We start from the raw sequence: 23797 nt of genomic DNA on the forward strand, positions 1-23797 counted from the left end.
GAAAACAGCAACTTTGAACTCATTCACCCACATCTCTTGAAAAAGACAGTATTTCCTTATCCTCAACAGGCAAGTGTGTCTCGTAGAGAAAGCAGTACAATCATTGGCTATTTCTCTCCATTCTATCCTTGTGGCTTAATTTTCCTCCCCTAAGTGCCGTCTTCCCAGCTTCCTCCAAATGATGGTACATATGCAGCTGACCTTGTCTGTCTGCTATGACAGCAGTTTCAAACTAAAAATCCAAGGCTTGAATTTATAGCACCATGTCAGTGTAACAATCTGGCAAGGATATGGCCATTGGAATAATACAAAACAGAGTTCAATGCAGGATCCTGTCATCTCTGACGCTGTGTGAGTGCTGCTGGTTGTGAACCTTCTAGGTTGTACCAGCAATTATAGTACAGGGAACCATGCCTCCTTGAACCCCTGTACAGTCCAGAAAGCCTCAGAGTACAGAGTACCCATGACAGAATCCGGCATGGGACTAATGCTGAGCAGCCATGATAATTATCATTTTATATACTCATAACTGTTCAAATGTAGGTTACTGCCCATCATAAGCATAAGAAGAATTTAGACTTTTCAATTCACTAATAGCATTGTTTTCTTCTGCAGTGAAGGACAGTGGGCTTCATATGACCACAGCAAGCTACAAATTGGCTTCTGGAAAATTTACAATGCTTCTTTATGCTATAACAAGTTACTATTCAAGTTTCTAATGTCTCAAAAGGTTACATGATATTTTAAGTGTCAAAATGATGAAAGAAATATTCTCATCTAAATTTACTTTACTGGTAACTCTAACATTCAGAAAGAGCACAGCTTATCAAAATTAATTTATAATGTCGCTGAAATTACCTTCTAATTTTTAAAACTGAAAATTTTAGAGTCCCATTCTAGAATCAGATCTGTATTAATTCAGCCAAAATAATTATACTCCATAGGGGGGGAAACTCCCTACAATACAAATGAGCTAAGAAAAATGTACTGTTCCTAGTTCTCTGATATTCTAAAACCTGTGAATTTTAGAATGTGTGCTAATTACATAAATTACCCTGTAAGAATTATCTGCCATCAACACTGCAAGGGGTTCGTTTTGCATAGGCTTTAAGCGAGCGTGTGACACACTGAGTATCTGTTCTAAATGAACGTGTTTAACACACACTAGAAGCTAACGTGAATATGGAGAAGGGGAAACACACAGGCATCAATCATTCCAATTCTTTAAAAAAAATTAAACAGAATCTTGGTAATCACAGACCTTTGGGGCGATTCGCTGAGATGAAAGCAGGTGTTGTTTGAAAAATTCAAACGTGTTCCCTCAATTAGGAATTGTCAGTGTCATGACGTATAATCTTACACAAAATCCCTTACAGTTGCCCATCTAGGATAAGACTCAGAAAACTGTGAAATGTGATAGCCTTTAGTACCCCTCAGACGCACACTACAGCTGTCCGCCAAAGCGAGAAAAATGAGTTTCATTCTGTTTCAGCTGTTTCCAATGATAGACTTCGTGGCTGCACACCAGGGCAATTTAAATATTTAAGTGTTAAGGCCCTGGTATAGTGCAATATGCTGCACTGAATCTATAAGCATAGCACCCTGAATGCAGCACCTAGGTCATGTGCCCATCTGTCAGAAGTCTCGGAGGAAAACAAAGCAAAATGCAGAACATACTGTGTAAAGATTAGGTCAATGCAGCTGTCTTTCACCAAAGAAATCAGTCCAAAACAACTCCGTGACAAAATTAGACATGATTAAGCATGAAAATGAAGTTTGAAACTATGAACTTTAAAAACAGAAAGCCAATAAAAGAGAAAGATTTCTAAATGAGAACTAGAGATGAAAAACAGAGCTCAGTTAAAATTAAAAATACATAATTTAAAATTTATTCAAACAAGAGCCTTAAAATTTCATAAATACCTACATTAATAGCTAGCATCAATTAATATTGTTTTAATAGAAGCATCATAATCGTATCATCCTATAGTTATGGGTATATATTTTCATTAATACACTGGCACTCCTTAGCCTAGGACCCCAAAAACCTAGTTTATGTTATCAAATGTTCTTCAAATGAAACAAAGACTGTTATTTGAAATTATTTTCACAACCGACGCTTCATTAAATACTCCATGCAAAAGACTTGCTGCACTGGATGAACATCTAAATAGCATGATAACAAACAACAAGAGTAATAACTGAGAGCAGGTTTACAACCAAAGAGGACAACACCTTTACCAATAGTACTGCAAAATGGTGTCAAGGGAAAGGGTTTGAGGCTACACAGGCTGCGAGACTACACACGGCAGGTCTTCCTGTCAGCTTACAAGTCAGGAGACATCCTCTCTGAAATCTGACTTGTCACAACTTCATGAAGTGTTAAGATTACTTAGGGAAAAAGGGAAACCAAGGAAGACGAAGGTCAGTTGTGAGCGATGCAGTGTGTTAAACAGGCACAGAAGAATCAAATGAGTTATGAAATATTAATCTAAGCAACTGTGTGGGTTAGTGAATCAAGGAGAATAGACTAATAGTAATGGGCTGAGTAATTAATCTATAGTTATTAGTTCAAATTCATTTTAGTCAAAGCTCCTAAACTTAGTTAACACACCAAACAGTATTGTATGTTCATAAATCAAGATGTCAGTTGCATGGGGCGGAGGTGGGGGGTGGGGGTGGCGGCATGTATTTGTTCCTTTTTTTTTGTTTGTTTAACTCCTTCCCTGAAACCATATATTCCACAAACAAAATTCTAACACCACACAGGAAATATCTTCCCAGGAGGTATTTGGTAAATCTTAACAGGAATGAATAAGACATACTGAAAAGGCCAACACTTCTTTCTAGGAATCAAAAGCAATCTATAAAAGTGGGGATATGTGCATGATTTGGGGGCACTGCAGGGCCCATTTTCTTTTTGTTCTCCCAGAACTCATGTAGTTCTCCAAAAATAACAATTCAATCATTTTGAAAATTTAGGCAGCATTAAAATAAAGACTGTGAATATTTGATTCTGATATAAGAGTAAATTTTAATCCTTTTTTTTTGTCGCCATAATAAATACATAGCAAAAACAGTTTAAAAGAAAGATTAATCTGTCTCACTCACTTTCTGAGCCTTTATAGTCCCTGGCCAAGAATCCGTTATCCTAGGCCTGGCATGAGACAGAATATCACAGTGATATGAACATGTGGCTGAGGAAGCTGCTCACCTGGTGGCAGCCCAGAAGAAGAGAGGGAGAAGGGACCAGCCACAAGCAATGCCCACTAAAGGCAAATGTCCTTGAGGGGCTTTTCCACAAGCTCAGCTCATCATTAGATAACCCATTAATTAAGCTAGTGCCCTCCTGAACCACTCACCTCTCACTAGCGCCACCAGCTGGGCACACAGTGCATGAGCCTCTTGCAGGGGACGCTTGCTCATCAAGCTGTAGCTCCCAGCAATGAAGATAACTGAAAAAAGTTAACGCTCAGAAAAATGTGGATATTACATCCTCTACTTCCCATGGAAAAACAGAATAGCCAGGGAGAGAAATTAAATCAAACTTTTCTGACATTCAAGGGAAACTGGAAATAAAGAAAAGAATATTGATTTTGTTTTATTTTGTTTTGTTTTAATAATAAGTTCTATTGTGAGGAAAACTCCAAAGTCAATTGAATCACAGAAATAAAAAGATATATATACATACATATATATATGTATATATATGTGTGTATATATGTGTACTTATATGTGTATATATATGTACTTGTGTATATATGTATATATATATATATGTACTTGTATGTTGCGACTACTTTATACTATTGCTTTTTATGCTACCATACTCTGTATTTATATTTTATTTCAATAAATTTAAAACAAATGACTTTCTAAAATAAAACTTTCATTAAAAAATAGAACTGTCACACTATGAACATGATATTTATTTTCTTTTGCAATGTATTCTCTCAGACTTCCAGTCTCAAGTGCTCCTCCCCCTTCACGTCCTTGAGTTCACACTGAAGGACCCACAGACACGTGTCCTCATGGTCAGCTATAAGATGAGTGCACAACACTTGCTTTACCTAGCAATGGAGTGTGATTAAAAGAAATGCATGTATGCTCACCATGGGTTGGCACTCGTGCCTCACGAACCGGAAAACTTGTCCAAGGTGTACGGGCCTCAATTTTCTCTGTAGGAGTACTCTCCAAGAACTCCAAAGCCATACCAGATGTCTGCTCCCCTCCTTTCTCCATCCTGATCTTGCGTTTTCAACTTTCCAATCTGTCTCTCCACCTGAGCGTCCCTTGCCTTCTCGCTGGTTCTCAGCTTACTTATACGTGCTCCTTTGCTGAAAGTGTCCCCGTGTTACCTGAAGTCCCCCCTTGTTACCTGCATCACCCACACATTATCCTCTCATTGAAGCCCAGATTGGCTTCATACACACACATGCACACAGACACACAGACACACAGACACATACACAGACACACACACACACACACACACACACACACACACACACAGCCTTTTCATGTTTATTTATCTTCTTTCCTAACCTAGAAAATGAGGTCAGGGCTTGGTTCGACACATTAGCTGAAAGACCAATAATGAAAAGAATGCCAGGTCATGACTGCTTGCTGAATACATTAATAACGAACAGAATTTGATGTGCCCTAAGTAGACATTCCCCTGGATTCTGCCAATTCCTGAAACACATTAATCACCCAGACTCTCTCATCTCATGTACCCTACCTCTGGGAATACTATCATCCTCAAGCCTAAAGCCAGGCATCGTATGAACCCTCCCCACTCTACTACTGCACACCTACATTGTCACTAGTGCTGCCAATCCTCTGTCTTCACAGTGACTACAACTAAATCCCCTAAGACACTACCCTTAGGCAGGGGACCTCTAAGGCCTCTGAGGCATCTTCCAACACTACAGCCATTAAGAAAAACATCTGTACCATACTCTCCACCCAGAACTCATCAAAGCTTTCTATTGCCCACAGGGTTGAGTTTCTATACCAGCTGCTCATTAACATCACCCAGAAGGATTTTTAACAACCTCATGCTCTCCTCTACTCCACAGTATTACAGGATATTCTAAGACTCGCTCGCACATCTGCAGACACATCTGAACCATTGAACATGACGTCTGCATCCTTTACAACTGGATTCTGCTACAGTTTGTGAGCCTCCCTCCCTCAGGACATGCTGAACCCAATCACACCGTTTGATGTTATGCAGCCTTCCCTGCTCTCCCCTAGCTGCCAACTGTCCTGTGCAGTACTAAAGGTTTGAGGGGGTGTGCTGCAATTTCCAGGTCTCGGGAGCATTTCTTTCCTTTATGTATCATATGCTTTCCACCACCTGAGAAGTCAGTCCAGTGACAGGCAAAGAAATGTCTGTTGGTGACAAGCAGATGGCATCAAATATACACTTAAAGATTTTTAAGTCTATAAAGTTACCATTTCTTCAATTTGTCATACAAATCACTCTTGGCTTGAAAGCACCAATCCGATGCAACAACAAATCAATATTACAGCAGCAAAAATCTGGGAGTCAGCACACAAGCATTTTAGAACTCTGTTGTTCTGTATCACTCAGATATGGTCATTATGAAGAGCTGTAATTCCTTAAGCAGTGAACACGTGAAAATGGCTTAAGAACATCTGAAAATCTACTTTGATGCTTTTTAAAGCAATATTTGAGCACAGTCATTAGACAAGAAGGCATGCAGATATAAGTGATAGTTTTATAGTGTTGCCTTAAAATCTGGGAACTCACTGCTTCAAAGAAAATGAAAGACACCAGTGCAGAAGTTTTTGTTAGTCTCCATGATTCCAAGAAAGGGGGAAAAAAAACCTGGAAGTTGGCTGGATATTTAAATACGGAAGTTAACTTAAAATTGATACACTAGGGAAGTGGGGTACCTCAGTGAGCAAAGTAGTTGTGAAAGCACAAGAATATGAGTTCTGCAGGGCACTGTAGCACACACCTGTAGTCCCAGCACTCAGGAGGCAGAGGCAGGCGGATCTCCGTGAGTTCGAGGCCAGCCTGGTCTACCAAGCAAGTCCAGGACAGGCAAGGTTACATGGAGAAACCCGATCTTAATGGGAGAAAACAACAACAACAAAAAAACAAAAACAAAAAGAATAGGGGTTCCATCTCCAGAACCAACATGAACACATGCTGCTGCACATATATTTTAATGGGCACTGTGATGTCAACACTCCATTCACCTTAGTCACTTAGGAAACACACAAGGACCGCGTTAGTCATCTAGGAAATGTCAAACAATACCCACTCGTAAGAGATTCTGATATGCTGGACCAGTGGTTGTTTCCAATATCACAACTATTTTCAAAAAGCAACTCAGAGAATCTCATTGTGCAGTCAAATTAAAAAACCACTAAACTGGCTAGAGAGATGGCTCATCAGTTAGGATTACACACTGCTATTCCAAAAGACCCACCCATACCAGCTAATTTATATAAACCACCTATAACTCCAACTCCAGGGGAGCTTATGCTCTCTTCTGGCCTCTTCAGGCATTTACACTAATGTATATGTGTACACCCTAACACACAGATGAACACAGATGTAAATCTATAAATAAACAAATAGCTGAATCGAGACTTTTCCTACTATAGCAAAGCAGAACTTTGAAAGACCCATTGCAAATAAACTCTTTACAACTGGCATTACCCTGTTCCTGTAGGGGGATAAAGCATATGAGCAGAGACATCTGGATATTAGAAATAGCGCATTTCTATTAGCTTGGCTTATTGTATGCCGAGCAGGTTTCTGAAGGCTTTCGATTTATTGACCTTTTTTATTCCCCACAATGACTCTGTAAAGTTGGCACTATTTTTATGGCAGTTTGCTTCTTCACGAACAATAGCAATGCCTAACAGTTCTAGCCACTACTCTGAAATGCTTCTCTACACACTGAGCCATTTAGTCTTCCCCGAAGTGCGCTTAAGTAAATATTATTGCAATACCACTCAGTAGATGATGAAATGAAAGCGAAAGAACCAAGAGATACACACAACAAGTTGTCCACAGCCATACAGCCAGGGAATGGCACACTAGGGTTTAGGACAGCTCTGCTCTAGAAGGAACTGTAGTAGTGACCAACGGAAACAAGGGACATTAACAGAGAACGAAGTTACTAACGTGTGTCCATTGATGTCCTCTGTGAACTAAAAGATGCCACAGCTCATAAACCAGGGTAAGAATGATACTATCTTTATGATGAGACAGCCTACCAGGGTTAGACTCCACTGGAGATTCCTTGGTACAGAATGAAATAATAGTAAGAAACATATCTGAGATGGGAGCCTAGTTCTGTGTCAGACTTGAAGGCAAGAGTTGAGTCAGACACCAGAGTCCTCCTTCTGGTCCATGCCATGGTTTATGACACACGGCCTTTAAAGGAGGATCCATGGGCCCACTGACACAAGTGGAAGAAGCTAGCTATATGAGCAGGTCATTTTTAAATGTGCTTTAGCAAAGTATTTTCAGGAGACCTACATTAAATATCCTCATTTAATTAAGAATTCATCTTGGTGTTATAGGATCATACCTCATTAAATATAGCATGTATTTAAATACTTATCTGTTATATTTTGTGTTTTCAAAAGGTAGCCCAAAGTCAAATTATTATTTATGAAGAGAGATTTCTAATAATCACCTCGTACTTATGCAATGGTGATTTAATCCTAGGCCCAGCTGAATGAAATTCTACTGAACCTCACCTGAGCTCATTAGGTAGGATGGCTACCCTGACCTAGAGTGGCCAGGTGCTCCATCTGTCGTGGAAGGTCCACCACCTTCCCTTGATTAGCTAAGTCACACAGATAGTTTCTCCACCAAAACCAAAATGCCTGTATTTGAGTTTTTAACAACAACAACAACAAAGAAAAATACACATGTCTCAAACATCTGTTTGTTGGCCCAATATAAAGTATTTCAGATACTTGTAGTAGCCTCAGTGGAGTCCCTGAAGAATGTTTTACATTTTGCAATAAAATCAAGCAGTACACCAAACAATGGTGCCCTTGCCAGCAACTATTGTCTCCTCAGAGAATTCCATATGTAGGATCACCCCTTTGCCTTCCAGCCCCAGCTTCTGACGAGGGAAGTTACATGGAACACCCAAGTGAACAAGCTCCCTTCTGTTAGCTGAGGATGCACTCATTGGCATCTCCACAATCCTTTCCCGCACTTGCTTCTTTTTACTGGGTCTTAATATTGAGCACTGTTATTTAATGTTCAGAAAACTATGCCCAATGTGTAGTTTTATAGGTTGTTACCATGTTTTCCTGGTTTATTTTTCTTTGATTACTTTGAATTTTAACAAATTATGATGTATATTTAAACCAATTCTTAGTGATATAAGAGGTTTTTTATATTTTTTATTAATTTATTTAGATTACATCGCAATTGTTCTGCCATCACTTGTATCCTCCTGTTTCTCCCTCCCTCTCTCTTTCACCTTATTCCCATCCCCTAGGTCTGTGACAGAATGGGATCTCCTTCCCCACAGTATGGTCACAGCCTATCAAATCTCATCCTGGTTGCCTGCTTATCCTTTCTCTGAGTGCCACCAGCCTCCCCACCCCCCAACCAATGAAATTGAATCAAAGACCCAGAAATAAATCCATACACATTTGGACTCTTGGTTTTTGACAAGGAAGCCAAATATATTCACTGGAAAAAGGATAGCATCTTCAACAAATGGTGCTGGTCTAACTGGATGTCTAAATGTAGAAAGATGCAAGTAGATCCATGTTTATCACCATGCACAAAACTCAAGTCCAAGTGGATTAAAGACCTCAAAATAAAACCAGATACACTAAATCTGTTAGAAGAAAAAGTAGAGAAGAGCCTGGAACTCATTGGCACAGGAGACAACTTCCTGAACAGAATTCTAACAGCCCACGCTCTAAGGTCAACAATTAAAAAATGGCACTTCATGAGGCTGAGAAGCTTCTGTAAGGCAGAAGACACTATCAATAGAACAAAGCTACAGCCTACAGATTGGGAAAATATGTTCACCAACCCTACAACTGACAAAGGTCTAATATCCAAAATATATAAAGAGCTCAAGAAATTGAACGCCACCAAACCAAATAACCCAGTTAAGAAATGGGGCTCAGCTAGGTCTTGGTAGGGGTTCGAAGTTTACTGCCTATTTCTCCTTGGCTGGTGCCTTAGTTTGAGGAGGACCCCAGGACCCAGATCTGCCTGTCATAAAGTTCTTCTTGTAGGTTTCCAGGACCCTGTGGGTCCTATTATTTCCCCATTCTTCCATGCTACTCTCGCCTAAAGTCTCAATAGGATGTCCTCTCCTCTGACCCACTTTCTTGGTAAGTAAGGTTTTTCATGGGACGTATCCCTTGGACTAGTGTTTTGATATAAGTGAGTATATACCGTTTGTCTCTTTTTGCTTCTGGGTGAACTCACTCATTATGATAATTTCTAGGTCAATCCATTTGTCCACAAATTTCGGGAATTCCTCGTTTTTAATAGCTGAGTAATACTCCATAGTGTAAATGTACCATAGTTTCTTAGTCCATTCTTTTACTGAGGGATATTCTCCACTGTTGAGTGGAGAGTGAGATCTGATTCTCACGTGAACTCTGGTGCCCCTTTTCTGACCATGTCCCCTGGATGGGGAGGCCTGGTGGCACTCAGAAGAAGGATAGCAAGTTACCAAGAAGAGACTCGATAATCTTAGAGCATACATAGAGGGAAGAAGTCTCCCTCAATCACAGACATAGGGGAGGGGAGAAGGGGGGAAGTGGGAGGGAGGGAGGAATGGGAGGAAACAGGGGAAGGCTAACAATCAAGATGTAATATGAATAAATTAATTTTAAAAAATTAAAAAAAAAAAGAAATGGGGCTCAGAATTAAACAGAATTCTCAACAGAGGAACATCGAATGGCTGAGAAACACTTAAAGAAATGCTCAACATCCTTCACCATCAGTGGAATGCAAATCAAAACGACTCTGAGATTCCATCTTATACCCATCAAAATGGCCAAGATTAAAATCTCAAGTGACAGCACATGCTAGCAAGGATGTGGAGAAAGGGGAACACTCCTTCATTGCTGGTGGGAGTACAAACTTGTACAACAACTTTGGAAATCAATCTGGTGCTTTCTCAGAAAACTGGAAATAGGACTACCTCAAGACCCAGCTATTCCACTCCTTGGAATATACCCAGAAGATGTTCCACCATGCAATAAGGTCACATGCTCAACCATGCTCATAGCAGCCTTATTGGTAATAGCCAGAACCTGGAAACAGCCTAAGTGTCCCTCAGTCAAAGAATAGATTAAAAAAAAAAAACCAACTGTGGTACATTTACACTATGGAATACTACTCAGCTACTAAAAACAAGGAAATCCTGAAATTTATGGGCAAATGGATGGAACTAGAAATGTTTATCCTGAGTGAGTTAACTCAGACCCAGGAAGACTCACATAGTATATACTCACTTATAATTGGACAGTAGCCCAACAGAGGTGTCCCATGAAAGTCTTCAATTACCAGGAGATTGGGATAGATGGGAGGACTTCCTACTGGGACTCTAGGTTAGGAAAATATGAGAGAATGGAAAAATAGGAGGATCCAGTGGGTCCTAGAAACCCACAAGAAGAACATCATGATGGGTGGGTCTGGACTCAGGTGGGTCTGTTCAACCTACTGCACCAACCAAGGACAATACATGCAGTAAACATTGAACCCATATTCAGATCTAGCCAATGGACAGGACATTCTCCACAGTTGCATGGAGAGCAGGGACTGACTCTGACATGAACTCTGTTGCCCCATATTTGACCACTTCCCCTTGGTGGGGGAGGCCTGGTGGCACTCAGAGAAGCATAAGCAGGCTACTAGGATGAGACTTGATAGTCTGTGACCATATCATGGGGGAGGAGATCCCTTTCTGTCATAGACCTAGGGGAGGGCAATAGGGTGAAAGAGGAGGGGGGGAGGAATGGGAGGGTACAAGTGAGGGGACAATTGACATGTAATCTAAGCAAATTAATAAAATATATAAATAATTAAAAATTAAAATTAAATAACTTTACAATAAAAATCAAATGAAACTAAAAAGGATAGTTTAAAAAACCTGAAAACAAAGAATGTAAAACACTGCTGTCAAAGTTATAATCAGGAAATAAAGATTTGAGAAGCTCAAAACACTTAAGAAATCAATTTCATTGTCTATTAGGACCAAGACAGTGCCTGTAGGGCTTTAAAAATAAATTGTGTTTGTTTAGTTAATTCATAAACTTGAAGCACAGTTACAGAACTGTTAATCTCCAATACATTTCCAAGACAGAATAACATTAAATACGCGTCATGACTGACACTGGGCCTGAGAGGCTCTGCAGCTCCTGGATTCCCACCTTCCTTGACTGCCTTAAGAATCTGACAACATTAAAGAATGACTCACACATCTTGGCACTTTTTCTTCTTGTATCAATCAAATTTCTTGAACACAATGTGTCATTAAGCGCCATAGCATTATACAAAAGAAAGGTGGCATAACTCAAAGAAGCTACACATTGGTGTCCAATGGGTTTCTTTGTATTTTCGATACCTACTAAGTAGAAAAACAGCTGAACTAATGTTTCTTAAAGAACATACTGTTTTGGACACCAAGATAATGAAGCTGACTTGATTTTTTTTTCAAGAAACTGGAATGTTTGTGGCTTATTAAGGAAGAAAGTTATTTAAAACTGACAACAGTGTCATGTGATCATGCCATTTGTTTCTAGTTGTCTGGAGGCATCTTTTAAACTTAGTTTCTTCAACTGCTGGAAAGTACCTACTTAGAACTTGTAAATTGTCTCAGGTCAGGTGATAAGGGGATGGATAAGCAATGGAAATGAATGGAGCCCACAAAGCAGTGAAAAGTGCCCTGTGCTTCCTTATCACTTCAAAAGGTAATTTTATGTTGTACAGCAAGTCTCACGAAATCAGTTCAGAAGGATTTTGTCTGACAAATGGGATGGGGGAGCAAAGAGCAGGTGTGAGAAGTTTGCTGCTATTAGCAAAGTCCTGAAACCAAATGGTAACTGAATCATTAAAACAACAACAACTTCTGAAAAACTGAATTGTAGATAAAAAAAAAATCCTTGTCTTACACTTTACTGCGTCTACTAATTAGTTCTGAGAGATATCAAGCATGCTGATGGTAGAGCTAATCCCTCATTAGAAAGGAAGTCACCTGTCCTTAGGCCTGAGGAGATGGCTCCATAGCCATGACTGCTGTGCAATCATGAGCAGCTGAGTTCAGATCCCCAGACCCAAAATGAAAGCCTCATGTGGCAGCATGTGCTATAACCCCAGTGCTCAGAACTCCAGGAAAGAGTGGCCCAAATTGTGAGCTTCTGGTTCAGTGTAATATCCTGCCTCAGGAAAATATGGTGGCAAACATTTAAGGGAGACACCCAACATCAACCTCCACATGGTCTCCACATGGAGACGCACAAGTGAGGGGCACCCAGCACCAACCAGTGGCCTCCTCGTGGAGACGCACAAGTGAGGGCACCGGCATACACTATTCATATACCAGAGAAAAAAGAGAGGGAAAAAGAAAGACAAAAATGAAGGCAAAGAAAAGAGGAGGAGGAGGAAATAATAATTCATAAAGACCAGGAAGAAGCTAAGATGTAGTTTAGAAATAGTGCAACAGCCTGTTGGGAGTGGCAGAGGTACTTAAAACTTAAAGCATACTATGAAGGCTCTAATAGAGCCTAAGGCCCCAGGTCTCTCGTGTTACTTAAAAGCCCAGGAACATCTCGTGAAGCATATCCTTTTATAAGATAATATAATTCACTATGGTTTTTATAGTCATTACTGGGCCAAAAATAAACATCAGACTTCTTGCATAAAGTTAACCATGAAAAGAGTCAAATAGAATCCTGTTTCATCACGGGAAATGGTTCTGTAATACCACATAAAAACATTTTTAACCAATGCAGAACTGGCTGTGGAAATAACATCTACTTGAGTTATATATCTTCCCATTGGCTTTATCTTACTACAAAAATCAAAATGAGAAAAACCAACTGTCTTCAATTGATCTCTGATAGCCAAATATAGAACTCACAGGGTGAGAGCAATTAATGAAGTTAAAACCATTTTAATGTCTAAATATAAGTGATAGGACTAAAGTAAAAATTCAGTATTGCTAATAAACTAAACATGAGTATATAAATAAGCTAATTTGCAATGAAATATAAGTACATATGATATGCAGTTTCAATAGGAATTTCTGAAAATGCTTAATTCCTTTAGAAAGTGTAGCAATGCAATAATATTATGGAGGCATCTCTTACATTCTAAAAGACTGGAACTTTTTCTGGACCTCAGAGACAGAGTTAATAATTTGCCTTAAAGTTCCCAGTCCCAAGCAGGAAAGTATCCATCTACACTCTCCAATGGCATCATGTACATAGTGTACCATTAAAGACAAGGCGGTGGAGGAGTAAATGGGGAGAGGAAGCCAGCTACCAAACAGGCTGCCAGGGTCTGGTTGCTAGGCACTGAAGTTACACATTAGTGTCTCTATATCCCAAGATACAGAAAGAGAAGGTTCCAGCTGCCTTAAGAGATGAGTCCCTGAAAACTAAGCAGATTGACCTGCTGAAGACCACTTGGAATGCTTGCAGTTTGGAGCAATTACCAATAAATTGCTGCAACATTTACATGGACATTTCTGTGAAAATGTAGGTTTTCATTTTCCTAAGGATTCTTACTGTTGTTTTGTTTTGCTTTGCTTTCGCAGGGATGAAGGGAGAGAAGGAAAGAGGGACGGAGTGGGGGGAGGGAGTGGGGGGAGGGAGTGGGGGGGAGGGAATGGGGGAGGGAGTGTGGGGAGGGAGTGTGGGGAGGGAGTGGGGGGAGGGAGTGGGGGGAGGGAATGGGGGAGGGAGTGGGGGGAGGGAGTTGGGGGGAGGGAGTGGGGGGAGGGAGTGCGGGGAGGGAATGGGGGAGGGAGTGGGGGGAGGGAATGGGGGAGGGAGTGGGGGGAGGGAATGGGGGGAGGGAATGGGGGGAGGGAGTGGGGGGAGGGAGTGGGGGAGGGAGTGGGGGGAGGGAGTGGGGGGAGGGAGTGGGGGAGGGAGTGGGGGGAGGGAGTGGGGGGAGGGAGTGGGGGGAGGGAGTGCGGGGAGGGAATGGGGGAGGGAGTGGGGGGAGGGAATGGGGGAGGGAGTGGGGGGAGGGAATGGGGGGAGGGAGTGGGGGGAGGGAGTGGGGGGAGGCCACTGGGAGTCTGTGGAACTGGCCACAGTATGGGATTACACTAACTCAGAAAACAGAAAGCTCCAAGAAATGAATCTAGGAATTGGTTGAATCATTTTTCTTTAAGTATATATTATCTAACCTGTGTAGGATTCTTCAATTAGTGCATATTGAAATAATATAGTCCACACAGTCTCCTTTAATTTGGTCACATTATAATATAATTTAGAAACATTCTGAGTTTCACAGTCAGCTTACTATCATTGGATTTTTTTATTTCTATTTTTTTATTTTTTATATTTCTAAAATAAAACAACATAGGTTTCCAATTCTTTGTAAAAAAAAAAATCATTAAAGCATAGAATATGTAATTAAAGGCTTTAAGTTTTGGTTTCACTCTTTGGATAGGATCAACATTGCCAATGACTGTTAAGTAAAGTTTACGAATCCATGTTGTACAGCTCCTGGTTTAACACCAGCAGGCAGGATGTACAGCATCGAGACCATGATAACCGGCACGTGTTGACAAACTGCCACAGGCAGAACTGTCCGAAGACCTTGAGACTGCTTGGTATTAAATGTACTACTCTGATTTTTTTCCCAATGCTAGAAGCAAATGTTAAAATGATCTGTTTTGTGCAGATTCTGAAGTCACTGATGGAGAAGTGTCCTTCCAAATTCAAACACACTGCAAAGGATCCTGGGGATGATATCACAGCCTATAAGGGAGCTTACACATCACTTGACCATATTTTCTTGCCATGAAACATGAACATGTACAGCATAAAGTAAAGACTGTATGTTCACACCAGAATCAATGAAACTGTGGAAGATAATAAATGACAGTGTTTGATAACACTTTCTATTTAAGGCAATAAAATATCAAAAATCCCATATTTCTCTCTCTCTCTCTCTTTTTTTTTTTTTTACTCATCCATTCAAAAGTCAGTAGCATATCTTCACATGAAATTAACTGAATGTACTTCATACATTATTTGTTGTTTCAGAGATCATTTTATAGTAGAGAGAATTCTTTTCTTATTTAGTTCAGTGAAGTAACCTTTAGTGAAAAAACTATAATGTTTTGTTGTCAATCTTCTTAACACTGTTGTTTTGTTTTGTTTTTAAGACCAAGTCTCACTAACAAGCTCAGGTTAACCTCAAACTCATAGCCCTCCCTCTTCAGGCTTGCCTGCGTTTGAATTACTGGAGTGGGTTACCAAAGCTATAGGTCAGTGTTATAAAATAAAAGTTGCTATCTTATTGTTAAATGGAATCACTTGTATAATCATCTTAATTTGCCTCATACTAGTTTCAAACACATAATTAGCAGTAAGTTTCTCTGTGTGTTATAACTGTTCAAAAAACCTCAGTGAATTGTATCACAAGATTTTTTTAATAAATGAGATATATTATACCCCTGAAAGAAAAAAATATTAAAAGGAACCATGTAACTTTGAGATACAGCCATTTCACATGAAATATGTTTTCAATAAATGTATCTTCCATGCTAAATTTCTGAAACTCTGAAGATAAACAAAGAAGTTAAAATGTAGTTTATGTCCACTGCGTAGGTAAAATAAAGTTAAACTCCAAATACCTGCAGATCAAACTGCATTAAAATTGCAATGTATTATTTAAATATGAAATCAATTGCTACTAAGATAATCTTTCAGGGAATCTATTTTAAAGGACATTTCATTTGATTTCAAAACCAAATTCTAAAGGGGAAAAATCCACAAAACTAATGGCCACAATGTCTTAACAGTCCATACCACTAAATGTTTAAATAACTATGGCTTTTGATAAACTTTCACAAAAACAGACATAAATAAAGTCTAGAGAACAAGTAAAATATACAGTTGTGTGACATGCTCTGGCATTTCCCCCAAATCACTCTCACACTATCAAATAAAGTTGTTCAAGCGTTGGAAATGAACCTACCATGAGTAACATGTTATTGACCTTCCCCCTAAGTGCTCAGTTCCCACTTGAATGTTCTCAAAGAACCCACATTTTAGCCATGTGAAAGCAAAGGGCTGTTATCATGTAAATAAAGAAGAACAAGTCAACAAATAACAAAAATTATAGTAGAAGGGGCCACAGTTAGCCCTCTTGTTAGAGACAGCAAACGAATAGGCATACACACACACACACACACACACACACACACACACACAGCAAATAAAGACAAGTGGGGGAATTGTAGCTGGCAGAGATATAACAAAAAAAATCTGCTTAAAGTTAAGCTTTGTGCTCACAAGAAAACCTCTGAAAGGCTTCAAGTCTAATAAGAAAGAGGAATCCTACAGTCATTTCCAAATCCATAAAGTCAGCTACTGTGATTTTAAGCAAATAAAGATAAGTAAAAAAAAAAAAAAATAGATAAGATTCTTATCCGGGATGTGAAGTGGCATGCAACTGTAATACATGAATATCTTGTCACATCTCAAGACTTACCTCATATGACCAGACACACTGAGTCCCACCAAAGCGGCGGACACACCTCCCTACTTCCACATCCTCGTGAGTGGTGTACATTTCCCGGAGGCATTCGCCAATGTGAGGCACCATCCTCCTGAGAACTTCGCGGCTGAAGATCATGCCAGGTCCGCCCATGCAGAAGTTCTCCCCAGGCTCCAGGCCCAGCTTTCCCAGTTCTTCAGTATTCCCCAGGCCAGTCTGTCCCAGGTAGAGAGGCTTGCTGCTATTTAAGGACCTAAGGAATTCTTCTAACTTATCACCTACAAAGAAAAAGCCAAGAGTCACCCCCTGTCCTCACTTCATAGGCAATTACCACGTTCAGTGGGGTGAAAGAACTTCCACCGTTCCTTTAACTTCCTCATACACCTTACACTGTTGTGAGGAAACAATTCTCCTTTCTATCATTTTATAGAAACACAGACATACGGTCATTTCTTAAATCTTAACACAACTTTAGCCAATCCAACAGTCGTCAAATTTGCAGCAGAGGTGAGATAAAGACAAAAGGAATAAAGATGGTATAACAAAAACTCCCAGGAATAACATAATACCAGATGCTGACATTTGGTGTTGTTTTGGCAATCTGATGATAGCCAATAATCATTTTTTTCTATTTATATTTGTGCCTATATTCTTATGTGTGGGAGTGCCACATCACATGGGGGCACATGGAGGCAGAGCTCCACCTTAGGTGTGCCTCCTCTAGGTCCAGCACCTTGATTCTGGGGACAGTGTCTTGTCTTTCTAACTGGCCTACATGCGTTTCTGGAGAGTATCTTTCCAATTTGCCTGGAGCTGACCAAGTAGACAGACTACACTGGCAGGTCAGAGAGCTCCAAAGTGTACTCTACCACATCTGCCATGCTTTTTCTTTTTACATGGTTTCCGGGGGTTGCAACTCTGGTCCTGATGCCTGCAAGACAAGTATTTTACCAACTTATCTACCCTCCATAGCTAGAATATCTAATTAGTTTTTGTATAATAATTGACTAGATTAGGTGTTTCTCATTAATTAAACTTCAGACGTATACAACCTACATTATTTAGGGGGTGATTTAAATGAAACTTCATCTGGAAACTGAACTTGGGAAGGCATTATTTCAGAGGAAATATCCATAAACATTACAATCAAAATACTGCAATAAATTGACTTATGGGCAGTAAGTTTATCAAAAGAAAGAATTTAAAATAAAAGTCTTTAGCTGTCAGAGTTCAAAGTATTTAATAGTCTATATAGTAAGTCTACAGAGTAAGTCACTGTTTTCACATTCTTAGCCTTAGTCTTCTCATTTTTGATGAACAGGGAATCTTTGGCCACTGTTTCAGTCCCATGACTCACTCTTTAGCTCTCAACAAAGATTTTTTTAAAACTATAACTGAGTTCTTCATATAAAATGCATTTTATCTTTAATAGAAATTAAATATGACATGTCAATGATTTGAGGGGTGATACTCCCAAGCATTAAAACAAACGACAGAAGTAGGTGCTATCAGTGTACACTGCAAAGAATGACCCCTCTGCCAGGAAATCTTTGCGGTCTTTGATGAGAAATAGAAGATAACTATCCTAAAGCCAAAGAAGAACAAGGCAAGGAACAGAAAGCAAAATGTACCGAAGTGGCAACATTTTTGAAAGCAGTATTTTTCTTTGACTCAACCATAAATACCACATTGGAGGAAAGCAATCGGAGTAGACTTGTTTGCACTTAACCATCAAAATCCCTCCTTTCCAACAGCACAGTGATCTGTTCCTTCCCACTCGAACTCAGAACAACTCGGTTAACAGGACATCAACTCCATGTCTCAAAGAAGACTCTCAGATTTGTTTGTCCTTGCATTACGTGAAGGGGGTTAACCTTGATCATGACCAAGTCATAGGTCTACAAGTAGCCTGCACATGCTGAGGAAGGGCTGCACTGCTTTGACCAAGAGGTTAGGGATCACGGAAAGCAGAGATTTCTCCTCCAGGACAAGCCCAGTTCTTTCTTTGCAATCTTTCCCACTGTCTAAACCAAAAAGATTGAGTACTGGGTTCTATGGAACTTCGAGTCATTGAGCTTAGACATTCTCTGGTCAGAGCTTTGGAAATGGGGCCTGGGCCTGAGCAGAGAGGTGGGGAAGGGAGGGAGGACCTGCGGGGAGCAGCGGGGTGGGGGTGGGAGGTAGGGGGTGGGACCTGCCTCTTTCTTTAACTCTGACAAAGTTTCCTGATGTTTTGGCTGTATGGTGGTTCTGGAGTTCTGGACTGTCAAATGCTGCAGCCATGAAGAGGAACTGGAAAGGATCTACTGTTACAGTGTATGTCAGCTTGCAGCTAGCTGGGTCTGCCTAAATCCAAAGCACTTTCAATCCCTCTTCTCCACCTGACCTTTGGGGAGTCCCGCCCATCGCCACTGGGTTTTATTAAAGTGTGTCAGAAAATGGGGAACAGCTTGGCTCTGGCTGGAAGGAACAGAGCACTGGGCTGGTGGGTGTATCCAAGGTCTCAATATGGAGCAAGTTTCTAAAAGCCACAGAATGTTCAAACTCGAGTCCGGGACAGTAGAAGATGGCAATCCTCAGTCTCAGCTGTTTTAAAACTGTTCTAGATCAAGCTGAAACAAAGGAGCAGGCAAGTACAGCAACAACACAAAATTTCCAGCCCTGCTCCAGCCAGCATCCTGCATCTTGCTTTCCTCTAGGCAGGACACGCCCCTCTGGACAGATTTAGGAAAGTATCACCTAGAGGGGGGCTTGGGGGAGGGGCGGTAATGGCTTTTGGGTTAGCTCTAAGGTCCTTTTCTTCACATTTAGAGTAGAGACCTGAGCCAGGTGGAAGGAACAACTGTAAAAGGGAGGAAAGTGAATAAAGCTGAGCAGGTATGAGGAAGGTCCAGACTGCAGAAGAGGAGGAGCAGGCAAGAAAGGTGGGTGGATGCGAGGGGTGGGGATAGGGGGCTGGGGGCTGCAGAAGCCCAGAGCAGGTGCTGGCAAGAAGCTATTAGAGGGGCTAGGGACTGCAGAGAAAGGGATCCGGAGGTGGGCAGGGGGACAGCCAACACTGGGAGGTCACCTTTGATGTAGACGTCGTCGTCAGCGCGCATGAACCACTCATACTTGTCCAGGTAGTGGTCGTGCATGTACTTGATCATCATGAAAGACTTTTTCTGGGGAGGGTAGGAATCGTCGACTCCCGGCAGTGCGATGACAGGCAAAGGTGGAGGGGGCTGGCCAAGCGCCACACTAGGAGGCTGCTCACTGGAAAAGAACTCCACGCGGCCAGGGATGGAGCGCGCCCAGGTCCGATGCGCGGCCAGCGCGCGACTGCCCAGGTACTTTTGCGCGGTCATTACACCTACGTACAGGAAGTCCCCGGGTCCAAAGGTCGGGGTAGCGGCACCCCCGTCCCCGCTACCGTTGTGGCTGCTCCCGGGCTGGCCACCCTTCCGAGGGCCAGCCGCGCCCCCGTCCTCCTCCTGGGGTTCCCCTTTGGCAGCTGCTGGAGCGACGGGAAGCGCCGTCGCACCTTCGGGCTTGTGTCCTCGCCTCCTCTGCGGCATCGGAGCTGGCTGCTGCCAGGGGCTGCTCCAAGAACCGGGACCTCCGGGCGCCGCCTCTGGCCGCTGCGGCCGGGGGAGCTCGTGGCTGGCGGGGGGCGGCGACAGCTCTAACCGCGGCCGGGACTGAGGCTGGGGAAGCGACTGCTGTGCGCCCGCGCGGGGCCCGGTAGCCAAGCGGCCGTAGTAGGAGCAGAGACTGGAACCGCGTCTCCTCTCGCTCAGCTCGGCCACCCGGGGGGCGATGAGCCAGGACGCGGTGGTGAAGCCCAGGACCAGCCCCAGCGCCACGCTCACCAAGGCGCGGCGGGAGCGCACGGCCATCGCGGCAGCTCGGGGCACGGACGCAGAGTGGGCGGTGTGGGCGCTGTCGCGGGTCCCCAAGGCTGGCTGCCGCCCGGGCTGGGTCTCCTCGCCCCCAACCCAGGCCGTGGAAAGCTGCCTAGGCGCCTACGCGGTCTAGCTATCCGCACGCTGAGCTGCGCTGCAGCTCTCGGCAAGGCGGCAGCTCTGCTTCGTTCTGGGGCTCCCGCCGAGGGTCGGGAGTGAAACTTCGGCAGCTGAGGAGGCGGCGGCGGCGGCCGCGAGAGGAGCTGCAGGAGGAGGAGCGGCGGCGGCAACGCGTCCGCTTCTCGGCTGCCACCCTGTCACAGGCGCGCCTGGTCCCGCCTCCTCCTGAAGCCTCCGCCCTCGCTCCCCGCCTCCCTCCCGCCGACAGCCGGACTCGGGACGGGCCCGAAGGAGGAGCCACCCGCGCCCCGGCTGCCAGGCGTGGGGAAGCGCGGGCCGCGATATTTCCCTGTCACCCGCCCTTGGACGCCCCCTTCCCCCCCCCCCCCCCCCAGCCTGCGCCTAGGTCGGCCAGCCTCCTCTCCGGAAGGAAACGACGCTTGTGCGGCCATCTCCGGCTTCCAGCGCCGCGGTCCCCCATCTCCCCTCCACTGGCTGGGTTCTGGGTCTCATCCCGCCCCCGCCCTCTTGACCCGGCTTCCCGGGCCTTGGCTAAGCTGTTCCCGGTGTATCTCCCCAACTAGTTTTATCCTGGAATCTTGGATCCCTGAGGCCCTAGCAAGCGCGCAATACTGTAGGTGGGCTCCCAGCCCTGGGCTGGTGGCGTCCTAGCGTGACCCTCTCCCACTGCGCCCCGCCCGGGGTCCGCGTAGCCACTTTGGCAGTTGAGGTTCTTAATGGCTACACTTACAGTTGCCACTGTGCCACACCCTTTCTCTCCACGCACTGCCAGGAAACCAATGGTCAGCACCAGCCTAGCTACCCTACCTGCATCTTCCTGCCTCCCTCCCCAGGTCAGAGCATCAGCAGCGTTTGTTGTCTCTTGAGAAAATCTGAGATTGGAAATACGCTCTGGGAAGGCTGGGGGGGATGTGGGCTGGAGGCTGGGGAGGATATTCAATCCCAGAAGAACTTGTGAAGAGTGTCCTCCACCTGTTGACTTGGGAAATGTGGGACTGCCCTAATTGTCCCCTCCTCCGCTCTCTCTTGGTAGTCTGTTGTGTGCAAATAAGAAGCATGAATCATTTTCTGTCTGGGAAGAAGACTAAGTAGGACCGGCAAATGATTACAAAATGTGAACAAATCAAAAAGCCTCAAAGAAGCAAACTAAGGAAATGCTCATCCCATGCCGGCTAACCTAATCAGAAAATGAAATCGAAGGTGTAATTTTTGTTTGTTCTTGCCTATTCTGAGACACTGACAGGAACCAGCTCATCTCTCTGGCGAGGGATCTCAAAGTGGTTAAACTGTATTGGCCTAAATCACTTTAATATTGTGACGAAAATATCTGAAGGTAGGTAATATTTTTAAGGATGCGTTTCAAATTTGTTCTCTGGAGGTTGTCTACCTAGCCATATACAGTGTGGTGTGTCTGACATGCCAAACCTTTGACTTCTCTTCGAATTGCTGTGCTCTGCTTTATACATCAACCTCAACAGCGATGGTATTGAATGGCATTAGGCATAATGGCTCAGTCTAGCAAGGTGCTGGCAGCGTCTCTGGAACAGTAAGTCGGCCTGGAACCACTACAAGAGGGTTCTTTCCACGCCAGTCACAGGCTGTACATAAACCCAGCTGACTAAAGGTTGCTTCTACTTGAAAATGAACCTCCTTTCTTTTCCACATCTGAGGTTTGCCCTAAGCGAGACTCATGGGAATGAAGGCATTCAGATTCTTTTTAATGTCGAATTTCAGCTAGGAAACAAAGCTAGCCAAGGAAGCAGAACTCTTCGGATTTAACAATATTTCTTTGCCAAAAACATTTTAATTTTCGTGCAGGTGTTACCTCATAGACTTCAGCTATGATGAATATTCTTTATCATTCTCTCGTGGTAGCCGCTGACCTAGTAAGATTTGGGGGCACTTGAAATGTGGCTAGTATGACTGAGGAAATGTATTTTCAGGTTTATGTAACTTGAATTAATTCCGATTTAAGTAGCCCCACATGGTCAGCCGCTGCTATAATAAGTACACACATTGTCAAAGAGTTTCCCATGTAGGTGTGGTCAGTGGTTGAGAACCAAGTCTGCTTTTACACATCAGCAAACGCCCCTTACAGCTCTCAGCTGCTCTTCACTCTAATGGGTGCTGTTCATGGGCTGGCTTATAAAGTCACTAATTCTCATTGGTCACAGATAACCCACTCAGGATCGGTTTACAATGACTGAGAAGTTGTTAGTTTACTTAACAAGCTTGTTGTGTAAGGCACTACATACCACTCAAAGTGGAGAGCTTTGGACTTGGAGACTGGAGCTAGAAAATTGCTGTATCCTGACACTGAGTTTATTGTGCTGACAAGGGGTCTAGATAGCTATAACACACTGTTCCGGAATGTTCACTGTGTAGATGGCTATAACACCCAGCTACTGTAGATGAACATAGCACCACACTACAAAGTATCACTGTGTGGATGGACATAACACCCCACTACAAAGTATCACGGTGTAGCCTTGATATAACACTCCGCTACAAAGTATCTCTGGTAGATGGACATAACACCCCACCGCAATGTATCACACTGTTGATGAATTACAGGCTGGGGAAACACAGTCCTCTGTGAGTATTCTAGCAATTAAGTATGTCAATTTGGGAATCAGGAAGACACAAGAAGCTCTTTGTAATGAAATGGAGGTTTTGGAGCAGTATTCAATGCTACCTGAGTGGTTTTGAGAACCTGCTTAAAAGTCCTTTGAGATCTAGAATTCTCTCATGAACATCAGATTTCTGTGAGAATTTATGAGCTCACTGAATGTGTTTCATACAGCCTGTAGGTCACTGGAGACCCAGGGAATGTTAGTTCTTACCCATCTGATCTCTTCAAATATCACATCATTTTTATATTTATTTTCTTTTATTAAGGGTATATCTGTGTCTGAGTCTGTGTGTGTGTCTGTCTGGTGTGTGTCTGTGTAGGTGTATGTGTGCAGTGTGTGTGTGTGTGTGTGTGTGTGTGTGTGTGTGTGTGTATCTGGTATGTGTCTGTGTGTCTGTGTAGAGTGTATCT

At 42.8% G+C, this 23797-nt stretch overlaps 1 protein-coding gene and 1 long non-coding RNA gene across 2 annotated transcripts in view; one reads left to right on the top strand and one right to left on the bottom strand.

Moving 5' to 3' along the window:
• Positions 1 to 20916, bottom strand: part of CHSY3 (chondroitin sulfate synthase 3) — a 241743-nt gene extending 220827 nt beyond the window's left edge. Inside the window, exons 1-2 of the mRNA XM_084778232.1 lie at positions 19800 to 20916; positions 16724 to 17007 (exon numbers count right to left, since the gene is read on the bottom strand). Of these exons, the coding sequence (XP_084634358.1) occupies positions 16724 to 17007; positions 19800 to 20607 (1092 nt within the window). The 5' untranslated portion in view covers positions 20608 to 20916. The remainder of the gene's footprint in view (positions 1 to 16723; positions 17008 to 19799) is intronic.
• LOC311595487 overlaps positions 19944 to 23797 on the top strand; it is a 42891-nt gene continuing 39037 nt past the window's right edge. The window contains exon 1 of the long non-coding RNA XR_014778464.1: positions 19944 to 20058. This is a non-coding gene — a long non-coding RNA (uncharacterized lncRNA). The remainder of the gene's footprint in view (positions 20059 to 23797) is intronic.

Source organism: Acomys minous, assembly GCF_964271855.1.
Source record: "Acomys minous genome assembly, chromosome: 4".
In the NCBI taxonomy this organism is placed as follows: Eukaryota; Metazoa; Chordata; class Mammalia; order Rodentia; family Muridae; genus Acomys; species Acomys minous.